Source organism: Anomaloglossus baeobatrachus, chromosome 3, assembly GCF_048569485.1.
Source record: "Anomaloglossus baeobatrachus isolate aAnoBae1 chromosome 3, aAnoBae1.hap1, whole genome shotgun sequence".
In the NCBI taxonomy this organism is placed as follows: domain Eukaryota; kingdom Metazoa; phylum Chordata; class Amphibia; order Anura; family Aromobatidae; genus Anomaloglossus; species Anomaloglossus baeobatrachus.
In genome coordinates, this window is record NC_134355.1 from 446,417,089 (window position 1) to 446,435,616 (window position 18,528).

At 41.8% G+C, this 18,528-nt stretch overlaps 1 protein-coding gene across 1 annotated transcript in view; it reads left to right on the forward strand.

The window, feature by feature from the left end:
• TPRG1 (tumor protein p63 regulated 1) overlaps positions 1 to 17,297 on the forward strand; it is a 171,473-nt gene extending 154,176 nt beyond the window's left edge. Inside the window, exons 5-6 of the mRNA XM_075338514.1 lie at positions 12,465 to 12,618; positions 16,746 to 17,297. Coding sequence (XP_075194629.1) covers positions 12,465 to 12,618; positions 16,746 to 16,940 — 349 coding nt within the window. The 3' untranslated portion in view covers positions 16,941 to 17,297. The remainder of the gene's footprint in view (positions 1 to 12,464; positions 12,619 to 16,745) is intronic.
• The last annotated feature ends 1,231 nt before the right edge of the window (positions 17,298 to 18,528 follow it).

Below are 18,528 nucleotides of genomic sequence, written 5' to 3' on the forward strand. Positions count from 1 at the left end.
ATGTGCCCATCCCAGTCCCCATCCTATAGTCATGTGCCCACCTTGTCCCCATTCTATAGTAATGTGCCCATCCTAGTCACTATCCTATAGTAATGTCCCCATCCAATAGTATTGTGCCCATCCTTGTAATGTCCCAATCCTATAGTAATGTCCCCAGCCTTATCCCCATCCCATAGTAATGTACGCACTTTGTCCCCATCCTGTAGTAATGGGTCAGCAGCTCCCCTCACCTTCCACAGACGCCGGACTGAAGCTGAGGGGAGTGGTCTGCGGCCCCAGATCCACAGTGATTGGACAGATCGGTCACAAGGCCAGTCTCTCCAATCAGAGCTGGGGGCAGGTGAAACACAGGTCACCCAGCTCCAGCCAATGATCAGGGCTACAGCTGCCCTGATCTTGGCTGGATTTCAATGTTTCAGCGATTTTCAATGGCTGAAACATTAGTGGCTGTTATTGGCTGAGCGGCGTTCGTCAGCCAACCACAGCCTTCGTAGGTCTGGGGAGGAGACACCACCCCTCCTGAGGTCCCCTCCTCCCCGAATCTAAGGTATTTGCAGCCTTCGTAGCCACCGTGGCTGCGATTTCGCCATGACGTACAGGGTACGTCATGGGTCCTTAAGTACCAGGGAGCCATAACATACCCAGTACGTCATAGGTCACTAAGGGGTTAACGTCCAACACACACACACACACACACACCATTCTTCTCACCTGTCCCGTGCTCCCTCCGCTGCCTCATCTCTGCTTCGTGCGGCCCCCAGGCCCGTGCCCCCGTTCACTATCGCGGCAGCTGCAGTGTCACTGTCAGTGATTTATGTGAGATGATTGTATTGCCGGTGCGAGAGCGCAGCGCCAGCAACACATTCATCTGACATAAATCGCAGACAGTGGCTGCGGCCCCTTGAACCTGCCGCGATAGTGAACAGGGGCACGGGCCTGGGGGCCGCACGAACTACCCTGAGGGGTCGCATGCAGGCCGCGTGTTTGAGACCCCTGATTTAGACAATTGATGTTCTTTATTATCATTTCATAGACAGTGAATAGAGTAGCAGCAGGGACATGCAAAACCTCTGAGGATATAGGACCTTCATTCTCCTTATCTTATGGTAGGTCCCAGAGCTTAGACATTTAAGATATGCTCTATTTCTAGAACATTGAATTCATTTCGATGCAGAATTTGTACAAAGTACAAACATGTTGTGGATTCTAAGCAGGAAAACTGTGTAATACAGCATACAATTAAGCATAGCATGATGTTTTTCTCATAAATTCTCTTTAAAAACCTCTTTCTAATATTGAAGGAATAGTAAAGACCCATAGCGGGGGCACCATATCTTGGATTCGTGTGACAAATCTGCAATACTTCTCTTTGTATGTGCTTGACAGTACTTGACTATATTTGTCATACGTGTACACACTGCATCCCCGCAGGGCAAATTATTTTGGCACCTATTAAATCCATGGGTCATCCTTGTAAGGAATAAATCTCTCTGGTCCATCAGAAAGGGGAGACAAAATGTGTGGTAGCTCTTTGCTTTATTACAGCTCTATGTAGAGAACCCTCATAAGTGTAGCAGAGCCGTCCCTTTCTACTAAGTTGTATAAGTTGTACACGATCAAAATGTTTTCGTCATTTAGATGTAATCAAGAATGTTTCCGTTCTCCGACAGCAGCAGGTGTCATTATCCATAGAATTGGTAACTTAAAGAGGACCTGTCAGCAGGATATTGACCCCTCACTAAAAGCATGAGTGTAAAGCTCTTTAAATGCTAATTACATTGATACCTTGCTTGTATTATTTCATTGGGGCATTTTTGAGAAATCCATCCCTGACCTTTTAATGGCAAGTGCAGCCACTGTACTACCAACTCTGCTGTTCTCTCCCTTTTCCCTGCCCACTGACTTACCCTATTTTTTGATTGACAGGTCGCTCTTCCATCAGTGACCTGTATCCCATCTTTGCCTTGATTTACCTCCCTCCACCAGAAGGGGCAGTAAGTTCCTAAGATCATCAGAGTCTCCCGCCATGTTTTTAGGAGCTCACTGCACATGCAATTTAAACTTAAAGAACAGATGTCTCAAAAATGCCCAAATAAAATACCACAAGCAAAGTATGAATGTATTAATCATTAAAGGCAATCTACACTCATGCTTTTCATTAGTGGTTGAAAATCCTACTGACAGGTCCTCTTTAAGCACCTAATAACTCCCCTACCTGTTTTCACACCCAAAATGCATTTTACCTTTCCTTATAGCTGGCTTTCCAGTATAGAAGGGTTCATTTGATTTTTTTTTTTTTGCACACTTTTTACTGGCAGCATGCAGGAAGTTTGGAAATGGTTATGAAATGAAATTTGCATTTATACTGTGAGTAAGCCCACTAATACGGTAAAAAGCTGTGAATCCCCTCTTTGAGGATACAGTGTAAATGTAGGCTAGTCATCTGGATCTAAGTAACCATAAATCAATAATTAGAAGTGCAATCATGACAAAAAAAAAACAAAAAACTCCTAAAATTCAAAATTTTAATAGTCCGATTAAAAGGGAAGGGAATCTTCCAAAACCAATTAATAAATTCCTTCAAAAATACAAATGTCAATATTAAAAAAGCCACAAGGGAGGGGGAGGGGGTCTGACCCTCACAATGCCCTAAATTCACCCCTTCCTTGCCGCGGAGGTCGACGCCCTAAGAACCTGCGCAATTGGCGCCCCCGCTCTACGTCGACTCTCCCTCCTGGCCCTATAATGGCCCTAGGAGTTGTGAGGTGATGGTACTGTGAAGGATTCACACATTCAAATGAACCAAATTTCAAGATATAATATACATAATATCAATAACCTATGACCAATATAATTAATTGGAAACATAAACGGGCACAATGACCCAGAAACCCACTCAATAATCTCCAGCGGTCCCTAAACGAAACCACCCGACGCGTTTCCCCTCGTCTATCTGAGGTTCTTCAGGAGTGGAAAGAAAAATTAGTTCATAGAACAAGAAGGTTAATGAATGCTGGTGGTCCCAAAACAAACCTAGAATCAGAGTAATGCTAGAGTCTGTATAAAACAATCACGGTGGGGCTATACTTTATGGTTAGATAAGCCTCTAACCGTGTAATACAGATACCCTGACTGTCACCAAGTAACAGGGGTTAATCACAAATGCCAATGCATATACTTGTAGAGACAGACTCCAAACATATAAGGCCAGGTTAGAACCAAGGCTATAACCACTTATCTCATAGGCCTCGGTGTCCACCAGATAAGAGACCTTCCTCAAGGGATTCCCCAAATATAGAACGGACCCAGCGTCTCCAGAGTAGCGATAATTCAATCCCTCAAGTCCTCATCCTAAAGCCCAAATATGGCCCGCAGCAGTGACAGTGAGGATGTAGGTTCAAGGGGCAGGAGAACCGCCCCCCTATGGGTAACATTTTATAAACGCCTCCCTCACATAAAACCACCTGCAGCGAGTTGTTAATTAGCCCCTCCATACCTTAGCGTCCAGATAACATGCCCAACACCAGGGTGCCCGTATCTCAGTTGAACCACTTCCGCATCCGCATCCTGGTGGAAAGCGATCACGTGATGGGGTATTCCCGACCCTACGTCACTGCGCATGCGCGCTGGCCGCGTTTCACTCTCAACCGCAAATGGTCAGAGCCTTACCACGCATCACTTCCGCATCAGAATATGATGCGGTCACGTGATCGGGGGATCCCTAATGACGCGACCCTGCGCATGCGCACCATCTTTTTTCCTCTCTGGAATGCAAAAAAGAGGAGAATCAGATGGGTATAAGGCATCCCAGAGCAACGCATACACAACCCCCTAATGCAAGGGGAGAAGCAGAGTGTTAGAGTGGACAAATCACAGGAGGAAAAAGTCATTAGGGCACATTAGATAAAAGAAACCCAATATTCTGATGCGGAAGTGATGCGTGGTAAGGCTCTGACCGTTTGTGGTTCAGAGTGGAATGCGGCCAGCGCGCATGCGCAGTGACTTAGGGTCGGGAATACCCGATCACGTGATCGCTTTCCACCAGGATGCGGAAGTGGTTCAACTGAGATACGGGCACCCTGGTGTTGGACATGTTGTCTGGACGCTAAGGTATGGAGGGGCTAATTAACAACTCGCTGCAGGTGGTTTTATGTGAGGGAGGCGTTTATAAAATGTTACCCATAGGGGGGCGGTTCTCCTGCCCCTTGAACCTACATCCTCACTGCTGCGGGCCATATTTGGGCTTTAGGATGAGGACTTGAGGGATTGAATTATCGCTACTCTGGAGACGCTGGGTCCGTTCTATATTTGGGGAATCCCTTGAGAAGGTCCCTTATCTGGTGGACACCGAGGCCTATGAGATAAGTGGTTATAGCTTTGGTTCTAACCTGGCCTTATATGTTTAGAGTCTGTCTCTACAAGTATATGCATTGGCATTTGTGATTAACCCCTGTTACTTGGTGACAGTCAGGGTATCTGTATTACACGGTTAGAGGCTTATCTAACCATAAAGTATAGCCCCACCGTGATTGTTTTATACAGACTCTAGCATTACTCTGATTCTAGGTTTGTTTTGGGACCACCAGCATTCATTAACCTTCTTGTTCTATGAACTAATTTTTCTTTCCACTCCTGAAGAACCTCAGATAGATGACGGGAAACGCGTCGGGTGGTTTCGTTTAGGGACCGCTGGAGATTATTGAGTGGGTTTCTGGGTCATTGTGCCCGTTTATGTTTCCAATTAATTATATTGGTCATAGGTTATTGATATTATGTATATTATATCTTGAAATTTGGTTCATTTGAATGTGTGAATCCTTCACAGTACCATCACCTCACAACTCCTAGGGCCATTATAGGGCCAGGAGGGAGAGTCGATGGCGCAGGTTCTTAGGGCGTCGACCTCCGCGGCAAGGAAGGGGTGAATTTAGGGCATTGTGAGGGTCAGACCCCCTCCCCCTCCCTTGTGGCTTTTTAATATTGACATTTGTATTTTTGAAGGAATTTATTAATTGGTTTTGGAAGATTCCCTTCCCTTTTAATCGGACTATTAAAATTTTGAATTTTAGGAGTTTTTTGTTTGTTTTTTCATCTGGATCTATCAGTCTCAGTGTTGGAATCATTTCCTCTTATAGTGAATGCATCTGGATATTGGCAGAACTGTGGGGAAATGGCCTTTACCAATGTAAAGACAGCCTTTCATCAGAATTTCAGAGGAGAGGATGCTAAAAGACAGGCTCTGGTAATGACTTTGTGAGGTGTGGGACTTGAAATAGCCTCCATCCTTAGGTCTTATGGAAACCCTCTTGCCTTCAGAGGACGTAATTCCAGTAATATCCATGATTCTCTAATGGATTCTACTTTATATTCACTTTAAATCTCTTTCTACAGTACTCGGGACAATTCCTTCTAATATATCGATGTATTATCTGTGGTTTCCTTTTAGGATAGCAAGTAAACTTAGTGCATCATCCTACGGGCTCGTTCAGATGAGTGTTCTTCACGGAGGTGTGCTATCCAAGTAAGATTTGGTTAGCATGCTTGTAACTCAATAGGGCTGTTCAGATAATATAGTTTTTGCACGTGGACCATATGTCTGTGTGAACAAAAACACAGCATGCACTAGACTCTTCCAAGTCTCAGATTAGACTCGCCCATTTAAGTCTATAGGGGGCTTTACACGCTGCAATATCGCTAACGATTTATCGTCGGGGACACAGTGTTTGTGACGCACATCCGGCGTTGTTAGAGACATCGCAGCGTGTAACACCTACGAGCGACCTACAACGATCGCAAAAGAGACAAAAATCGTTGGTTTTGGAGAGGTCGTCCAAACACCAAAAATCGTTGTCTCGTACGTAGCGATGTTGTTCGTCGTTCCTGCGGCATCACACATCGCTGTGTGTGACACCGCAGGAGTGACGAACATCTCCTTACCTGCGTCCATCGGCAATGTGGAAGGAAGGAGGTGGGCAGGATGTTACGTCCCGCTCATCTCCGCCCCTCCGCTTCTATTGGCCGGCTGCTTAGTGACGCCGCAGTGACATCGCTATGACGCTGAACGCACCTCCCCCTTGAGGGAGGGATTGTTCGGCGGTCACAGCGATGTTGCTGACAAGGTATGTGCGTGTGACGCTGCCGTAGCGATAATGTTCGCTATGGCAGCGATCACCACATATCGCACGTACGACGGGGGCGGGTGCTATCGTGCGCGACATCGCTAGCAATTGCTAGCGATGTCGCAAGCGTGTAAAGCACCCTTATGGGTATGCAAAACAAAAAAAATCAGATCCCAAAAATTCTGAACATCTCTGCAGCATCCGAATTTTACTGGTACATTTCAATTATTTAACTAGAAAACTGTACTTGATCATGCACTTTTGTGAATGTAGCTGTAGGAAAATAGGACTTCAAAAATGGGCACATGGATGAAATTAATATGAAAATTCAGTTTTCTGTTTGAAACTCAAACTTTTTTTTAATACGCTCGTCTAGCCTTGGCATAACTCTGAGAGTTATAGTAGTTCAATGGCCAAGTCCTCTCTGTCAGATATTTTGTATTAGTTTACTGTAGAGCTTTTCATTTCTCCAAATGTACAGTGATTCAGCATATAAATGATGCGTAACAGAAGCAGCTACATGCTCAAATTTATCTCTACTACTTCTGTTATATCTTGCTATATTACCAGATTAAAGGGGTTTTCCTAAAAACTGCCCAAACCAGGAATAATAAAAAAAAAAATTAAAATTTACTTTTCCATTTAAACCCCCACTGTTTAAAGGGAATCTATTAGTAGGATCAACCTTCCTAAGCAAGCTATATTATTATTATTATTATTATTATTTATTATTATTATATCTCATTTATTCCATGGCGCTTTACATCTGGAAAGGGGTATACATAATAGGGACAAGTACAATAATCATAAACAATACAAGACACAGACAGGTACAGGAGGAGAGAAAACCTTGCCTGCTAGGGCTCACAGTCTACAGGTGATGGGTGAGGATACAGTAGGTGAGGGTGGAGATTGTCATGCGGCAGTATAGAGGACTGAGGTTTATTGCAGGTTGTAAGCTTGTTGGAGGAGGTGAGTCTTCAGGTTCCTTTTGAAGGTTTCCAAGGTAGGCGAGAGTCTGATATGCAGCACAGTGTTCAAGAGTATGGGGGATACACAGGAGAAATCTTGGATGCGATTGTGGCAACAGGAGATGTGAGGGAAGTAGAGAAGGAGATATTGTGAGGATCAGAGGTTACATGCAGCTAAGTACTAGGTTATAGATGTATGGAGGAGACAGGTTATGGATGGCTTTGTATGTCATGGTTAGATTTTTGAATTTGAGTCGTTGGGCAATGGGATTGGTAGAGAGGAGATATCGGGAGTAGCTGGGGGACAGTTGGATTAGTCAGTCATCATAGTTTAGAATAGATTGTAGGGTTGCGAGACTGTTAGACTGTTAGAAGGGAGGCCACAGAGCAGGGGGTTGCAATAGTCAGGTGGGAGATGATATGGGCATTTACAGTGCTAGCCAAAAGTATTTGCACCCCTGCAATTCTGTCAGAGAATACTCAGTTTCTTCCTGAAAATGATTGCAATCACAAATTCTTTGGTATTATTATCTTCATTTAATTTGTCTTCATTGAAAAAAAAAATTGTCATAAAGCCAAATTGTATATAGTTCCACACCAAACATAAAAAAGGGGGTGGACAAAAGTATTGGCACTGTTTGAAAAATCATATGATGCTTCTCTAATTTGTGTAATTAACAGCACCTGTAACTTACCTGTGGCACCTAACAGGTGTTGGCAAAAACTAAATCACACTTGCAGCCAGTTGACATGGATTAAAGTTGACTCAACCTCTGTCCTGTGTCCTTGTGTGTACCAGAAAAAGTAAGACGAAAAGAAAAGAATGAAGACCAAAGAACTGTCTGAAGACTTGAGAATCCAAATTGTGAGGAAGCATGAGCAATCTCAAGGCTACAAGTCCATCTCCAAAGACCTGAAAGTTCCTGTGTCTACGGTGCGCAGTGTCATCAAGAAGTGTAAAGCCCATGGCACTGTGGCTAACCTCCCTAGATGTGGAAGGAAAAGAAAAATTGACGAGAGATTTCAACGCAAGATTGTGCAGATGGTGGATAAAGAACCTCGACTAACATCCAAACAAGTTCAAGTTGCCCTGTAGTCCGAGGGTACAACAGTGTCAACCCGTACTATCCGTCGGCGTCTGAATGAAAAGGGACTGTATGGTAGTATACCCAGGAAGATCCCACTTCTTACCCTGACACATAAAAAAGCCAGGCTGGAGTTTGCCAAAACTTACCTGAGAAAGCCTGAAACGTTTTGGAAGAATGTTCTCTGGTCAGATGAGACAAAAGTAGAGCTTTTTGGGAAAAGCCATCAACATAGAGTTTACAGGAAAAAAAAGAGGCATTCAAAGAAAAGAACACGGTCTCTACAGTCAAACATGGTGGAGGTTCCCTGATGTTTTGGGGTTGCTTTGCTGCCTCTTGACTGCTTGACCGTGTGCATGGCATTATGAAGTCTGAAGACTACCAACACATTTTGCAGCATAATGTAGGGCCCAGTGTGAGAAAGCTGGGTCTTCTAGCAGGACAATGACCCAAAACACACTTCAAAAAGCACTAGAAAATGGTTTGAATGAAAGCACTGGAAACTATTAAAGTGGCCAGCAATGAGTCCAGACCTGAATCCCATAGAACACCTGTGGAGAGATCTCAAAATGGCAGTTTGGAGAAGGCACCTTTCAAATCTAAGGAACCTGGAGCAGTTTGCCAAAGAAGAATGGTCTAAAATTCCAGCAGAGCATTGTAAGAAACTCATTGATGGTTACCGGAAGCGGTTGTTCGCAGTTATATTGGCTAAAGGTTGTGCAACCAAGTATTAGGCTAAGGGTGCCAATACTTTTGTCTGGTCCATTTTTTTGGAGTTTTGTGTGAAATGATCAATGATTTGATTTTTGTTTCATTCTCTTTGGTGTTTCTTCATTGCAAGCAAAATAAATGAAGATGATAATACCAAAGAATTTGTGATTGCAATAATTTTCAAGAAGAAACTGAGTATTTATTATCTGACAGAATTGCAGGGGTGCCAATACTTTTGGCCAGCACTGTAGGTCATAGAAAGTTGAATTGAATGATACCTTGATATCTACGATCTGATTTCTTATTTGAGAGAAATCCACATTTTTCTTAATATGTAAATGAGCTGTTAAGATCTATGGGCAACACACAAAGCCTCCAAAACCTATTTTAAATGAAAAGGGGCATTACCAGTGTAATTTGTAATGACTGACCATCTACTCTCCTGATGGTCATGCCTCACACTGGTAACTCCTTCCATTTAAGATAAGCTAAGGAAGCAGATTCTGAGGAAGATCTGTGTCTGGCCTAGAGATCTTACCAGTTCATTTACATATTAAGAAAAACTTGGACTTCTCAGGAAATGAGACAACAAATTGCAAATACCAAGGTATGAATTTATTCAACTTCCTAAGACCTGTATGCTCATATAGACAGCTTAGGAGGGTTTATCCGACTGAGAGATTCCCTCTAACACCATAAATTCAGGTATCCACCTTTTGGTAGCCAATCACCTACTGTATACCTGCCTCAGGTACATAGTACGCAATACTTGGGGCTAGAATTTCACTATTGTGATCACAAGAAACATGAAGAAAACCCTTGATATGGCTTTGGAATGGTAGGAATAAATTCGTAACTACTGATTCTTCAATTATGAGGGGAGGAGGTGAATTTGGAACAACTTTTACAATAAAGGCCGCTTTACACTCTGCGATATCGTGACCGATATCGCTAGCGTGGGTACCCTCTGCAAATTGCTGCCCGTGGTGCACAACATCGCCCGGACCCGTCACACTACTTACCTGCCTAGCGACATTGCTGTGACCGGATAACCGCCTCCTTTCTAAGGGGGGCGGTTCGTTCAGCGTCACAGCGACGTCACAGCAGCGTCACTGAACCGCTGCCCAATAGGAGCGGAGATGAGCAGGACGAACATCCCGCCCACCTCCTTCCTTCCGCATTGCCGGCGGCCGCAGGTAAGGAGAGGTTCCTCGTTCCTGCGGTGTCACACGGAGCGATGTGTGCTGCCGCAGGAACGAGGAACAACATCGTTACTGCTGCAGCAACAATATTCAAGAATGGACCCCCATGTCACCGATGAGCGATTTTGCACGTTTTTGCAACGATGCAAAATTGCTCAAAGGTATCACACGCAACGGCATCGCTAATGCGGCCGGATGTGCGTCACCAATTCCATAACCCCAACGAGATTGCTTGAGCGATGGCGCAGCGTGTAAAGCGGCCTTAATTCGGCCAGTGCTTTTAGAATAAAATACCAGCTGAAATGTTAGCAAGTTCCTTGACTAGTGCTGCTTTATGAAAGTTGATCTTCCATTGCATTTTATAACATTGATTTCAGGGTAACAGCCAGTAGGGCTACAGGATATTAAAGTTTTAACTTTACCAAGATGAATCTTTTGCGTCAAAAAGCCCCGTAACATTCCAAGATGGAGAAATTCGATTTTTCAAGTGGTTTATAATGAAGCTTGATAATCTGGTCCTTGCCAGAAACATTTCTTCAACATTACTAGTAATGGAAAGCTTTGTAACTTAACTCATGCCTGCACTTCAGGACAGATGGTCAAATACTGAAGAGTGTGGCGGTAAGTAAATTTGTACAATAGCGTACTTGCACACAAAGCTGCTGACTCCCCATTGTGTGTATTGTTTTAATGGACTGCTGCCAAGAGTTTCCATTAACCGCACATACCGCTTTTTTCACTAAGCTGGGGTTTTGTTACCAGATGCAAAGAAAACATGGTGATGTTGAAATAAAACTGTTGTGTTATGGAGAGGGAATGGCATGCATCGCAATTCATCATTTTTTTTTCAGCAAGATATCTAATCTTTTAAAGAGGATTACACGCCAAAATTATTAGGTTTCAGATCTCATACAATATATTTTTTTTATTCTAGCTAATGTATGCTAAATATCCAAATAGATAGTATCATGTGTCCTCAGGTAAGGGAAGAATTTGATATTTTTGCACTGAAGCAGGAAAATTCACAGTGGTAACACGTTGGGTGGTTGTGACCACAATATCGTGGTTAGCAGTATACCGCCACTCACCTCAAATTGTACTGATTAGGGGTTGGATACAAAGAGTAATATGTATACGCGCTGAATAAAACTACTAGACGGCGCCATTCCTCTTTGTACTAGTTATAAATATTTAAAGTCTCATTGCTTAGCGATCATTGGCTTTGTATATAAGTTTGTCTGGAGTGTATATCCGTTAAAAGGAATCTGTCAGTCAGCAGCCTTTCACCATCCAAACTATTCATATGAGCATGTGGCTTTTTCATAGACAAGTACAGAAATACATTTACGTGGCCAGTCACTTCCTCTGTACAGTAGACTGTAAAATCAGTGATTGCATTGATAAGCCTCTGTCACTCCAGCTCTATTCTCTGCCCAGCACCACCTCTTACTGCTTGAATGACAGCGCCTTTGCCTCAAGTCACACAACGTAGAGGCGGCACTGCAAAAAAAAATAATCTGTGAAGCTGGTGCTAGGTTCATATCTATTTCTTCCCTTTTTGGTTCTACTATAGGAAAGGCAGACCTGTTTAAAAATGCAGCACGATGGCCTATTTTGTCCCGCAGTTTTGGGGGCATCGAATTCCAACTTCGATGTGGGCACAGATTGAGTAGACTAGATACATTTGTATCCAGCTTTGATCTGACTGCAAACTAATTCAGTCATAAAAGCCCCCATTTATATATCAGTATAAGCCATCTTATTGGCCTAAATTGAGTCCCCCAAAAAAATCAAGTCAGTCTTTAAAAAGTGTATTTGTTGAAGAACATTTTGATCTTAAAGGGAATCTGTCACCAGATTTTTGCTCCCCCATCTGAGAGCAGAATAATGTAGAGAAGAGACCCTGATTCCAGAAATGTGTCACTTACTGAGCTGTTTGCTGTCATTTTGATTATATCAATGTTTTCTCTGCTGCAGATCTAGCAGTTATGCAGAGCTCATGAATATGCTGGACTATCTACAGCACGCAAGTAGTCCTCTAATGATAATCTATTGTTGATAAAGCAGTGATTTATCAAAGCCACACTAAGCAGCTCAGTAAGTGACACATTGCTAGAATCAGGAGCTCTTTCTCTACATTATGCTGCTCTCAGATTAGGTGGCAAAATAGCCTCAGAAATTGTTGTAGACCATATGATTGTTGCAGACTAGCTCTGCTCCATCTGTATATAGCATTATATTGTGAAATATGTTGTGCATATTGTGATGTTATTTGCATGTAATATGTGCCACTGTGTATTGCTCCGTCCTTTCTGAGAATGGTTTTTCAAGGGCACATCTCATACATATTAAACACCTGTAATTTCATTTTTTCAGGAGAGAAGGAGAAGGGCTGCGTATTCACTGGGATAAATTGCGCGAGGCTTCCTTTGTTTCCCGCTGGAACCCTATGTCTAGTGATCTTCCGTACACCACTTTCATCGATCACCCTCTAAGTACCTTTTCTGAAAAGTTCTCTGTAATCAGCCAGGTAATTGTATATACTGGTATTATATGTGACTTATACTGTAATGGACATGGGAGTCATTAATACACTCTGCAACTGCTGAATAACCTAATATAATATGTTTGATCAGTCAGTATAGATGAGTGCAGCACATGTACATACTAATAAAGATCTCTCATGTCAGGTATCCCACAGACCGAATTATTAGGACGTCGCTCTCTAGAACAGTAAATCTTTTAAGTTGCTGAGTAGGTGAAAGTGAAGTCCGTGTACGTTTCTTCCATTGAAGTCACATATTTGGTATACAGCAGCGCTGCTCATATGACAGGTGCCGTGAGGAATTCAGCTATGTGGGCTGGAAAACTCTGTTTGGAGTGTGCACCCACTGTACTATGTAGGAGGATGGCATTTTTCCTGAAACATGAACTCCGGAGCGTTTGCAAATAGACTCAAACACATGTTCTCATCAGGTCTCTTCGGGGTCAGACTGCAGCAATGATCACAATTATTTCAGTTTTCCAAGGTAGTTTAGTTATATACGGAGATTAACATTAAAATGTACTCTAACATTTCCACTAGAGGGCGCTGTGTGCCTTATCAACAGGTTCAAAAGTACAAGTAAAAGGAAACTTTCAAGTTTCAGGGAAAGTAGAAAAAAACATGTATACAAAGGGTTATTCTCAAAATCATGAGGTTGTCTCAGTTTTTTGTATTTTTTTCATTTATTTATATATATTTTTTTAAATCTACTGATGTGCAGCTATCACCCCATAGTAAGCCTTCTAGTGCTCTCTTTACCCACCATTACCCCTGGACCCATCCTTCAGTAGCTGCTTTCAGTCAAGCATGCTCACATGCACCCAGAACATCTGACAGCCGGGTTGTAACACTGCTTAGCTGTGCCCTTCTCTGAAGATCTCTCTAATGACAGTTGCATTTGCACCTACTAACCCTGTCTAATTCATGAAAAACAGATGCACCTACAACTGTCTAATAATACAGACACACTATCATGTCATCCTCATTGTAGCACAACTAAGCTTTTCTTTGATCAGATCTGCTATGCTATGCATGGGGTATAATCAATAGTGAAGAAAAAAGGGTTAAAAACTCCACGCTTCCGTAGTGATGAAATGAAATTAGAGATGAGATCAATAAAATGATGATTTCATTGCCAATGCGTGTCAGAACCATCTAGGCTCCTTCCTCAGGACAAAATCATAAACTGTCAAAACAGTTGCTATGCATGGGGGAAGAGCATGATCATGCTTTAAAGGTCCCTAGGAGCCTCCAATGAAATCTGGAGTTTTACAGTAGTTTGGACCTTGGTCACTACCATCAAAACTATTAATGGTCACTTTATCCATATAATAAAAAATTAGCCATGTTGAGATATATATAAGAAAGCACACAGAACAATAGGAGAGGTCCACAGCAGTGAGAAGAAATAGGGTGCTTTCTGGGAAATGCCATTTTAGCCTATAAGACCATCCATTCAGCTCTTTAAAGCTGGATGCACTGAAGGGCAAAAAGAGATTTAAAAAAAAGTCCCAATAGTACAAGAATACAACATTGATGTTGGGCTTCTACTGTTTATTACCAATAGTAATACAGATACTTTGCTTTGTAAAAAAAAACATTGCCATTGTGGTAATAACTCTTAAAGCAAAATGATTTATAATGGTTTATATGACCCTGCTCCAATAGCATTGTTGATAATCCTAAACCTTCCTACCTGCCAGCATCATAGCCCTATGAGTAGGGGATTCACAGAGCACTGGTCCAGAGCATCCACAGTCTACCAATGCAGCTGCTGGACCAGAGTCCTGCAAATCTGTTTGCTTAACTCTAGTATTAACCACTTGTCAACATGGGACCTACCGGTATATTGTTATCCTATGTTTGGTACAAGTCTATGGACAGAATAGGAGATGGGAGCTTAGATCACTACTGTTTAACCACTTACAGTAAATGCTGCTGTCAGACATTAACATTGGCATTTAAGTGGTTCAGCTCGATTGGGGTATCCACTCCAGTTCCGATTGGTAGTGATAAAATTATGTGGTGTTTATTGGTTGCCATAGCGCTGGGGGGCTAATGTAAGGCTCCATTGCAGAATCCCTAAAGGCCTTAAAAATTAAGTGAAAGCATGTGTGAAAAGTGTTATGGTCTGATGCAGCCAGGATTCAACTTTTTGTCCATAATGCTAAAAGATTTGTTTGACGCAAAAGCAACACTGTGTATCACCAGAAGAATAACATACCTTCAATGAAGCATTGTGGAGTCAGTGTTATGCTTTGTGGCTGTTTTTCAGTAGTTGGAACTGGGGCTTTACTCAAGGTAGAGGGCATTATGAATAGTTCCAAATATCAGTCAATTTTGCAACAAAACGTTCAGCCCTCTGCTGAAAGGCAGAAGATGAAGAGAGATGTCACCTCTCTTCACTGACCCTAAGCATACCTCCAAATCAACAAAGGAATGGTTTTGCCAAAATAAGATCAGAGTTTTGCAAGGCCAGAGCCCTGACCTGAATCCAATTAAAAATCTATGGGTGACCTGAACAGGGCCCTGTGCACAGGAGATGTCCTCGTGGCCTGACTGATTTGCAGCTCTACTGCAAGGAAGAATGGACAAAGGTTGCCAATTATAGATGTGCTATATTCATAGACTACCAAAAAGACTAAATTCGGTCATTAATTCAATGGGTAATTCAACAAAATAATAGTTTAACGGTGTGCGTATATAAGCAACAGCATTACTTCAGTTCTTTTTATTTTCCACCTGAAAAGATTTCAGTTTATTTTTCAGTTAAACAGATTATGGGCGGCATTAAATGTAGAAAAAGTTCTGAAATGATTCTTATTGGTATGGCTATTTTTACATGACAAACACCTGGCATTTTAACAGGGGTGTGTAGACTTTGTATATCCACTGTACTTCTTCAAAAAAAAAAATGCCATTAAAAAAAAATTGTATGTGCCCAAAAATGGTATAAATATAAACTACTTATCACCATGTAAAAAACAAGTCCTCACATACCACCATCACCAGAAAAACATTTATCATTTTTCTTTTTTCTTTTACTAAGTTCTGAATTTCTAACCACTAAAATCTAAAAAAGAAGTCGCCATACGTAAAATATGGTAAAATGTCAAAAACCCGTCCCACAAAAAAATAAGCCTTCATACAGCCATGACAACAAATAAAAAGTAATGGCTCACGTAAGAAAAGCGGGGGAAAAAAACAAAAAACGCAATAATGGAAATTGGCTTGGACAGGAAGGGGTAAAAATTAATGTTTGTCTCCTCTATGTATATATACTTAACTATATAAATATACATTTAGAAATATTAACCACTCATTATAACAGGCCCGATAAAAGGGAACCTGTCAGGTGCAATAAGCACCCAGAATCACGATCAGTTCTGGGTACATATTACTATTTCCTGCCTAACCGTCCCTGTATACACTAGCATAGATAAAGGGATCTTTAGAAAAAGTATTTCTAAAGATCTTTTACCGTATGTTAATGAGCGTGGGGACTAGTCCCTAGGGTGTTATATCCCCCAACTAGCCGCCCTCTTAGCATGGTAGTATGCCCACAGGGGCGTACTAACATGATATTCAATGCAGCGTCACCAGCGGTGCAATGCGTACCGGTGTTTGCTGTGACTGCGCTTTTGAATGCCTGGCACTTGCAGTCATGCGCAGTAGACCTCTCTGAAGCTGGGATGCATACACCCGGCTTCATACTGTGCATGACTGAAAGTGCCCGGCATTCATAAGCGCGGTCACAGCGAACACAGGTACACGCGGCGCTGCATTGAATAGCATGTTAGCACAACCCTGTGGACGTGCTAACATGCTAAGTGGGTGGACTAGTCGGGGGGATATAAAACCCTTGCGACTAGTCCCCGCGCTCATTACCATAAGATATAAGATCTTTAGAAATACTTTTTCTATAGATCTTTTTATCTATGCTAATGTATACAGGGACGGTTGGGCAGGGATTAGCAATATGCACCCAGTACTGGTCGTGGTTCTGAGTGCATATTGGACCCGACAGGTTCCCTTTAACTCATTTTTATGAGACTTATAGACTTCTGAAAGTGTCATTTTCAGTCACTGTCTTATTTCTCTTATGTCTGCAGATTTCAGTCTTTAATGATCAATTGGTAAAAGCAGTCCAAGAATCACACAAGACTAACCCAGTGCCAGGGCGAGCAAATGGGGCCCTGATCTTAAATCAACCACTTCTGATTGAGACATACGTTGGATTCATGTCCTTCATCGGAAACCGCAACAAACTTGGCTATTCACTCGCGAGAGGCAGCGTTGGGTTTTAAGTAAAGCTGATATTGTTAAAGTGTCAAGTGTTAAACGGATATTTGTGCACAAATAGAAGGCATAATATCTTGTTAGGTGTTAATGTATGGATGACATCAGTCTGGGACCCTGACGCTTCACACGACTTTTTCCATTGTTCCATGATATTGTACCACTTAAGGGATTAAATCAGGGATGACTGGCTGAATGTTAATGTTAGGGACCACTGAAGGGTGTGTGTGTGTGTCGCCATAAAAAAAGTCCGTCACCACTACATCTAATGTCATGTGTATTGTATTTTTAATATTAATCTTTTATATATCTTGGCTTAATTAAAACTTTAATAAATATATTCTTAATCAATATAACTACATTTATATTTATTGTTGGTTGTGTGTTCTTGTCTTGTTGTTTTGTTATATTTTTTCTTTCATGCTACATAGCGCAACAGTCTGTAACCAAAACATTATGAGGTGCCACAAAACTGCCCACACAGTAATACTGAAGAGCCCTGATGGTATTTGGAGGAAACATCGGTGTGGCAGTGTAGTGTCCAGCAGTCCTGTCTACTATAACTACATAGCTTTTCAATTGTTGGTGGCTCCTGTTACTATAGTGTACCAGCAGTACCAATATTGTCATCCTTATGGAAACTGATTACTGTATTTAATACTGGATACTATGGTTAGGTTATATAGAGCACAAAATCTAAAAAAACACAGATTTTTATCAAAACTGAACCAACCAGCACAGTAAGTGACACTATATCATGCTGCTGTCAGATTACATAGCTAAAACCTTCTGACAGATTCCCTTAAAGATCACTGGTTTGGACCTACTAGATTACTTCAAGCAATGCAGTTTAGTTCTGAATATTAAAAAGGTGTCCCAAACTTTAAATAAGTAAAAAGAAGGACATTACATTTTATTAACTTATTATATTAACTTGTTTCTTTAGTATTTTTAGTCCTTTAGTAGGCTTTTATTTCTTTTAAAAAGAATGTGTCAGCGCCTTTTTGCAATGTAATCTTTAGACTGTGGGTGGGATGTAGAGGTTAAACCACTAAATTCAGTGTTGTGTCACACTTATCAAGCTGTTTGTTGTTTACTTATAATGAAGGTTTATCACCAGGATCTGATCACTTCTTGGACTACAGCAGATCCAACCCCTATTTCGGTCACGCCCCTCCTATGATAAGCAGATCAATGTCAATGGGCAATGTACACAGAGTACTGTGGTGTGGATGTGGTTAGCTTTCTCCTCTCTGATTCATTCTACATCTAAATATTCTGATTGTGTCAGAACTGCTGCACCCAATAAACAAAGTGATACATCACTGGAGTTAGGGTCTCTTTTTCCTACATTATGCTGCTCTCAGATGAGGAAGCAAAAACTTGGTGACAGTTTCTCTAATTGATACGACTTTGTTACTATCAGGATTAGTTTTAGGAGTAGCGGTTTATTAGGAATATATTAGGAGTGTTATATTAGGAATATATTAGGAGTGTTAGTTTATTAGGGTGGGATAGGTTTTTGTTAAAGGAATTGTAGGGCTTAACTAAAAAAAAATGGAACACTCAGGTGCCAGGCACAGTGTTGTACTCACA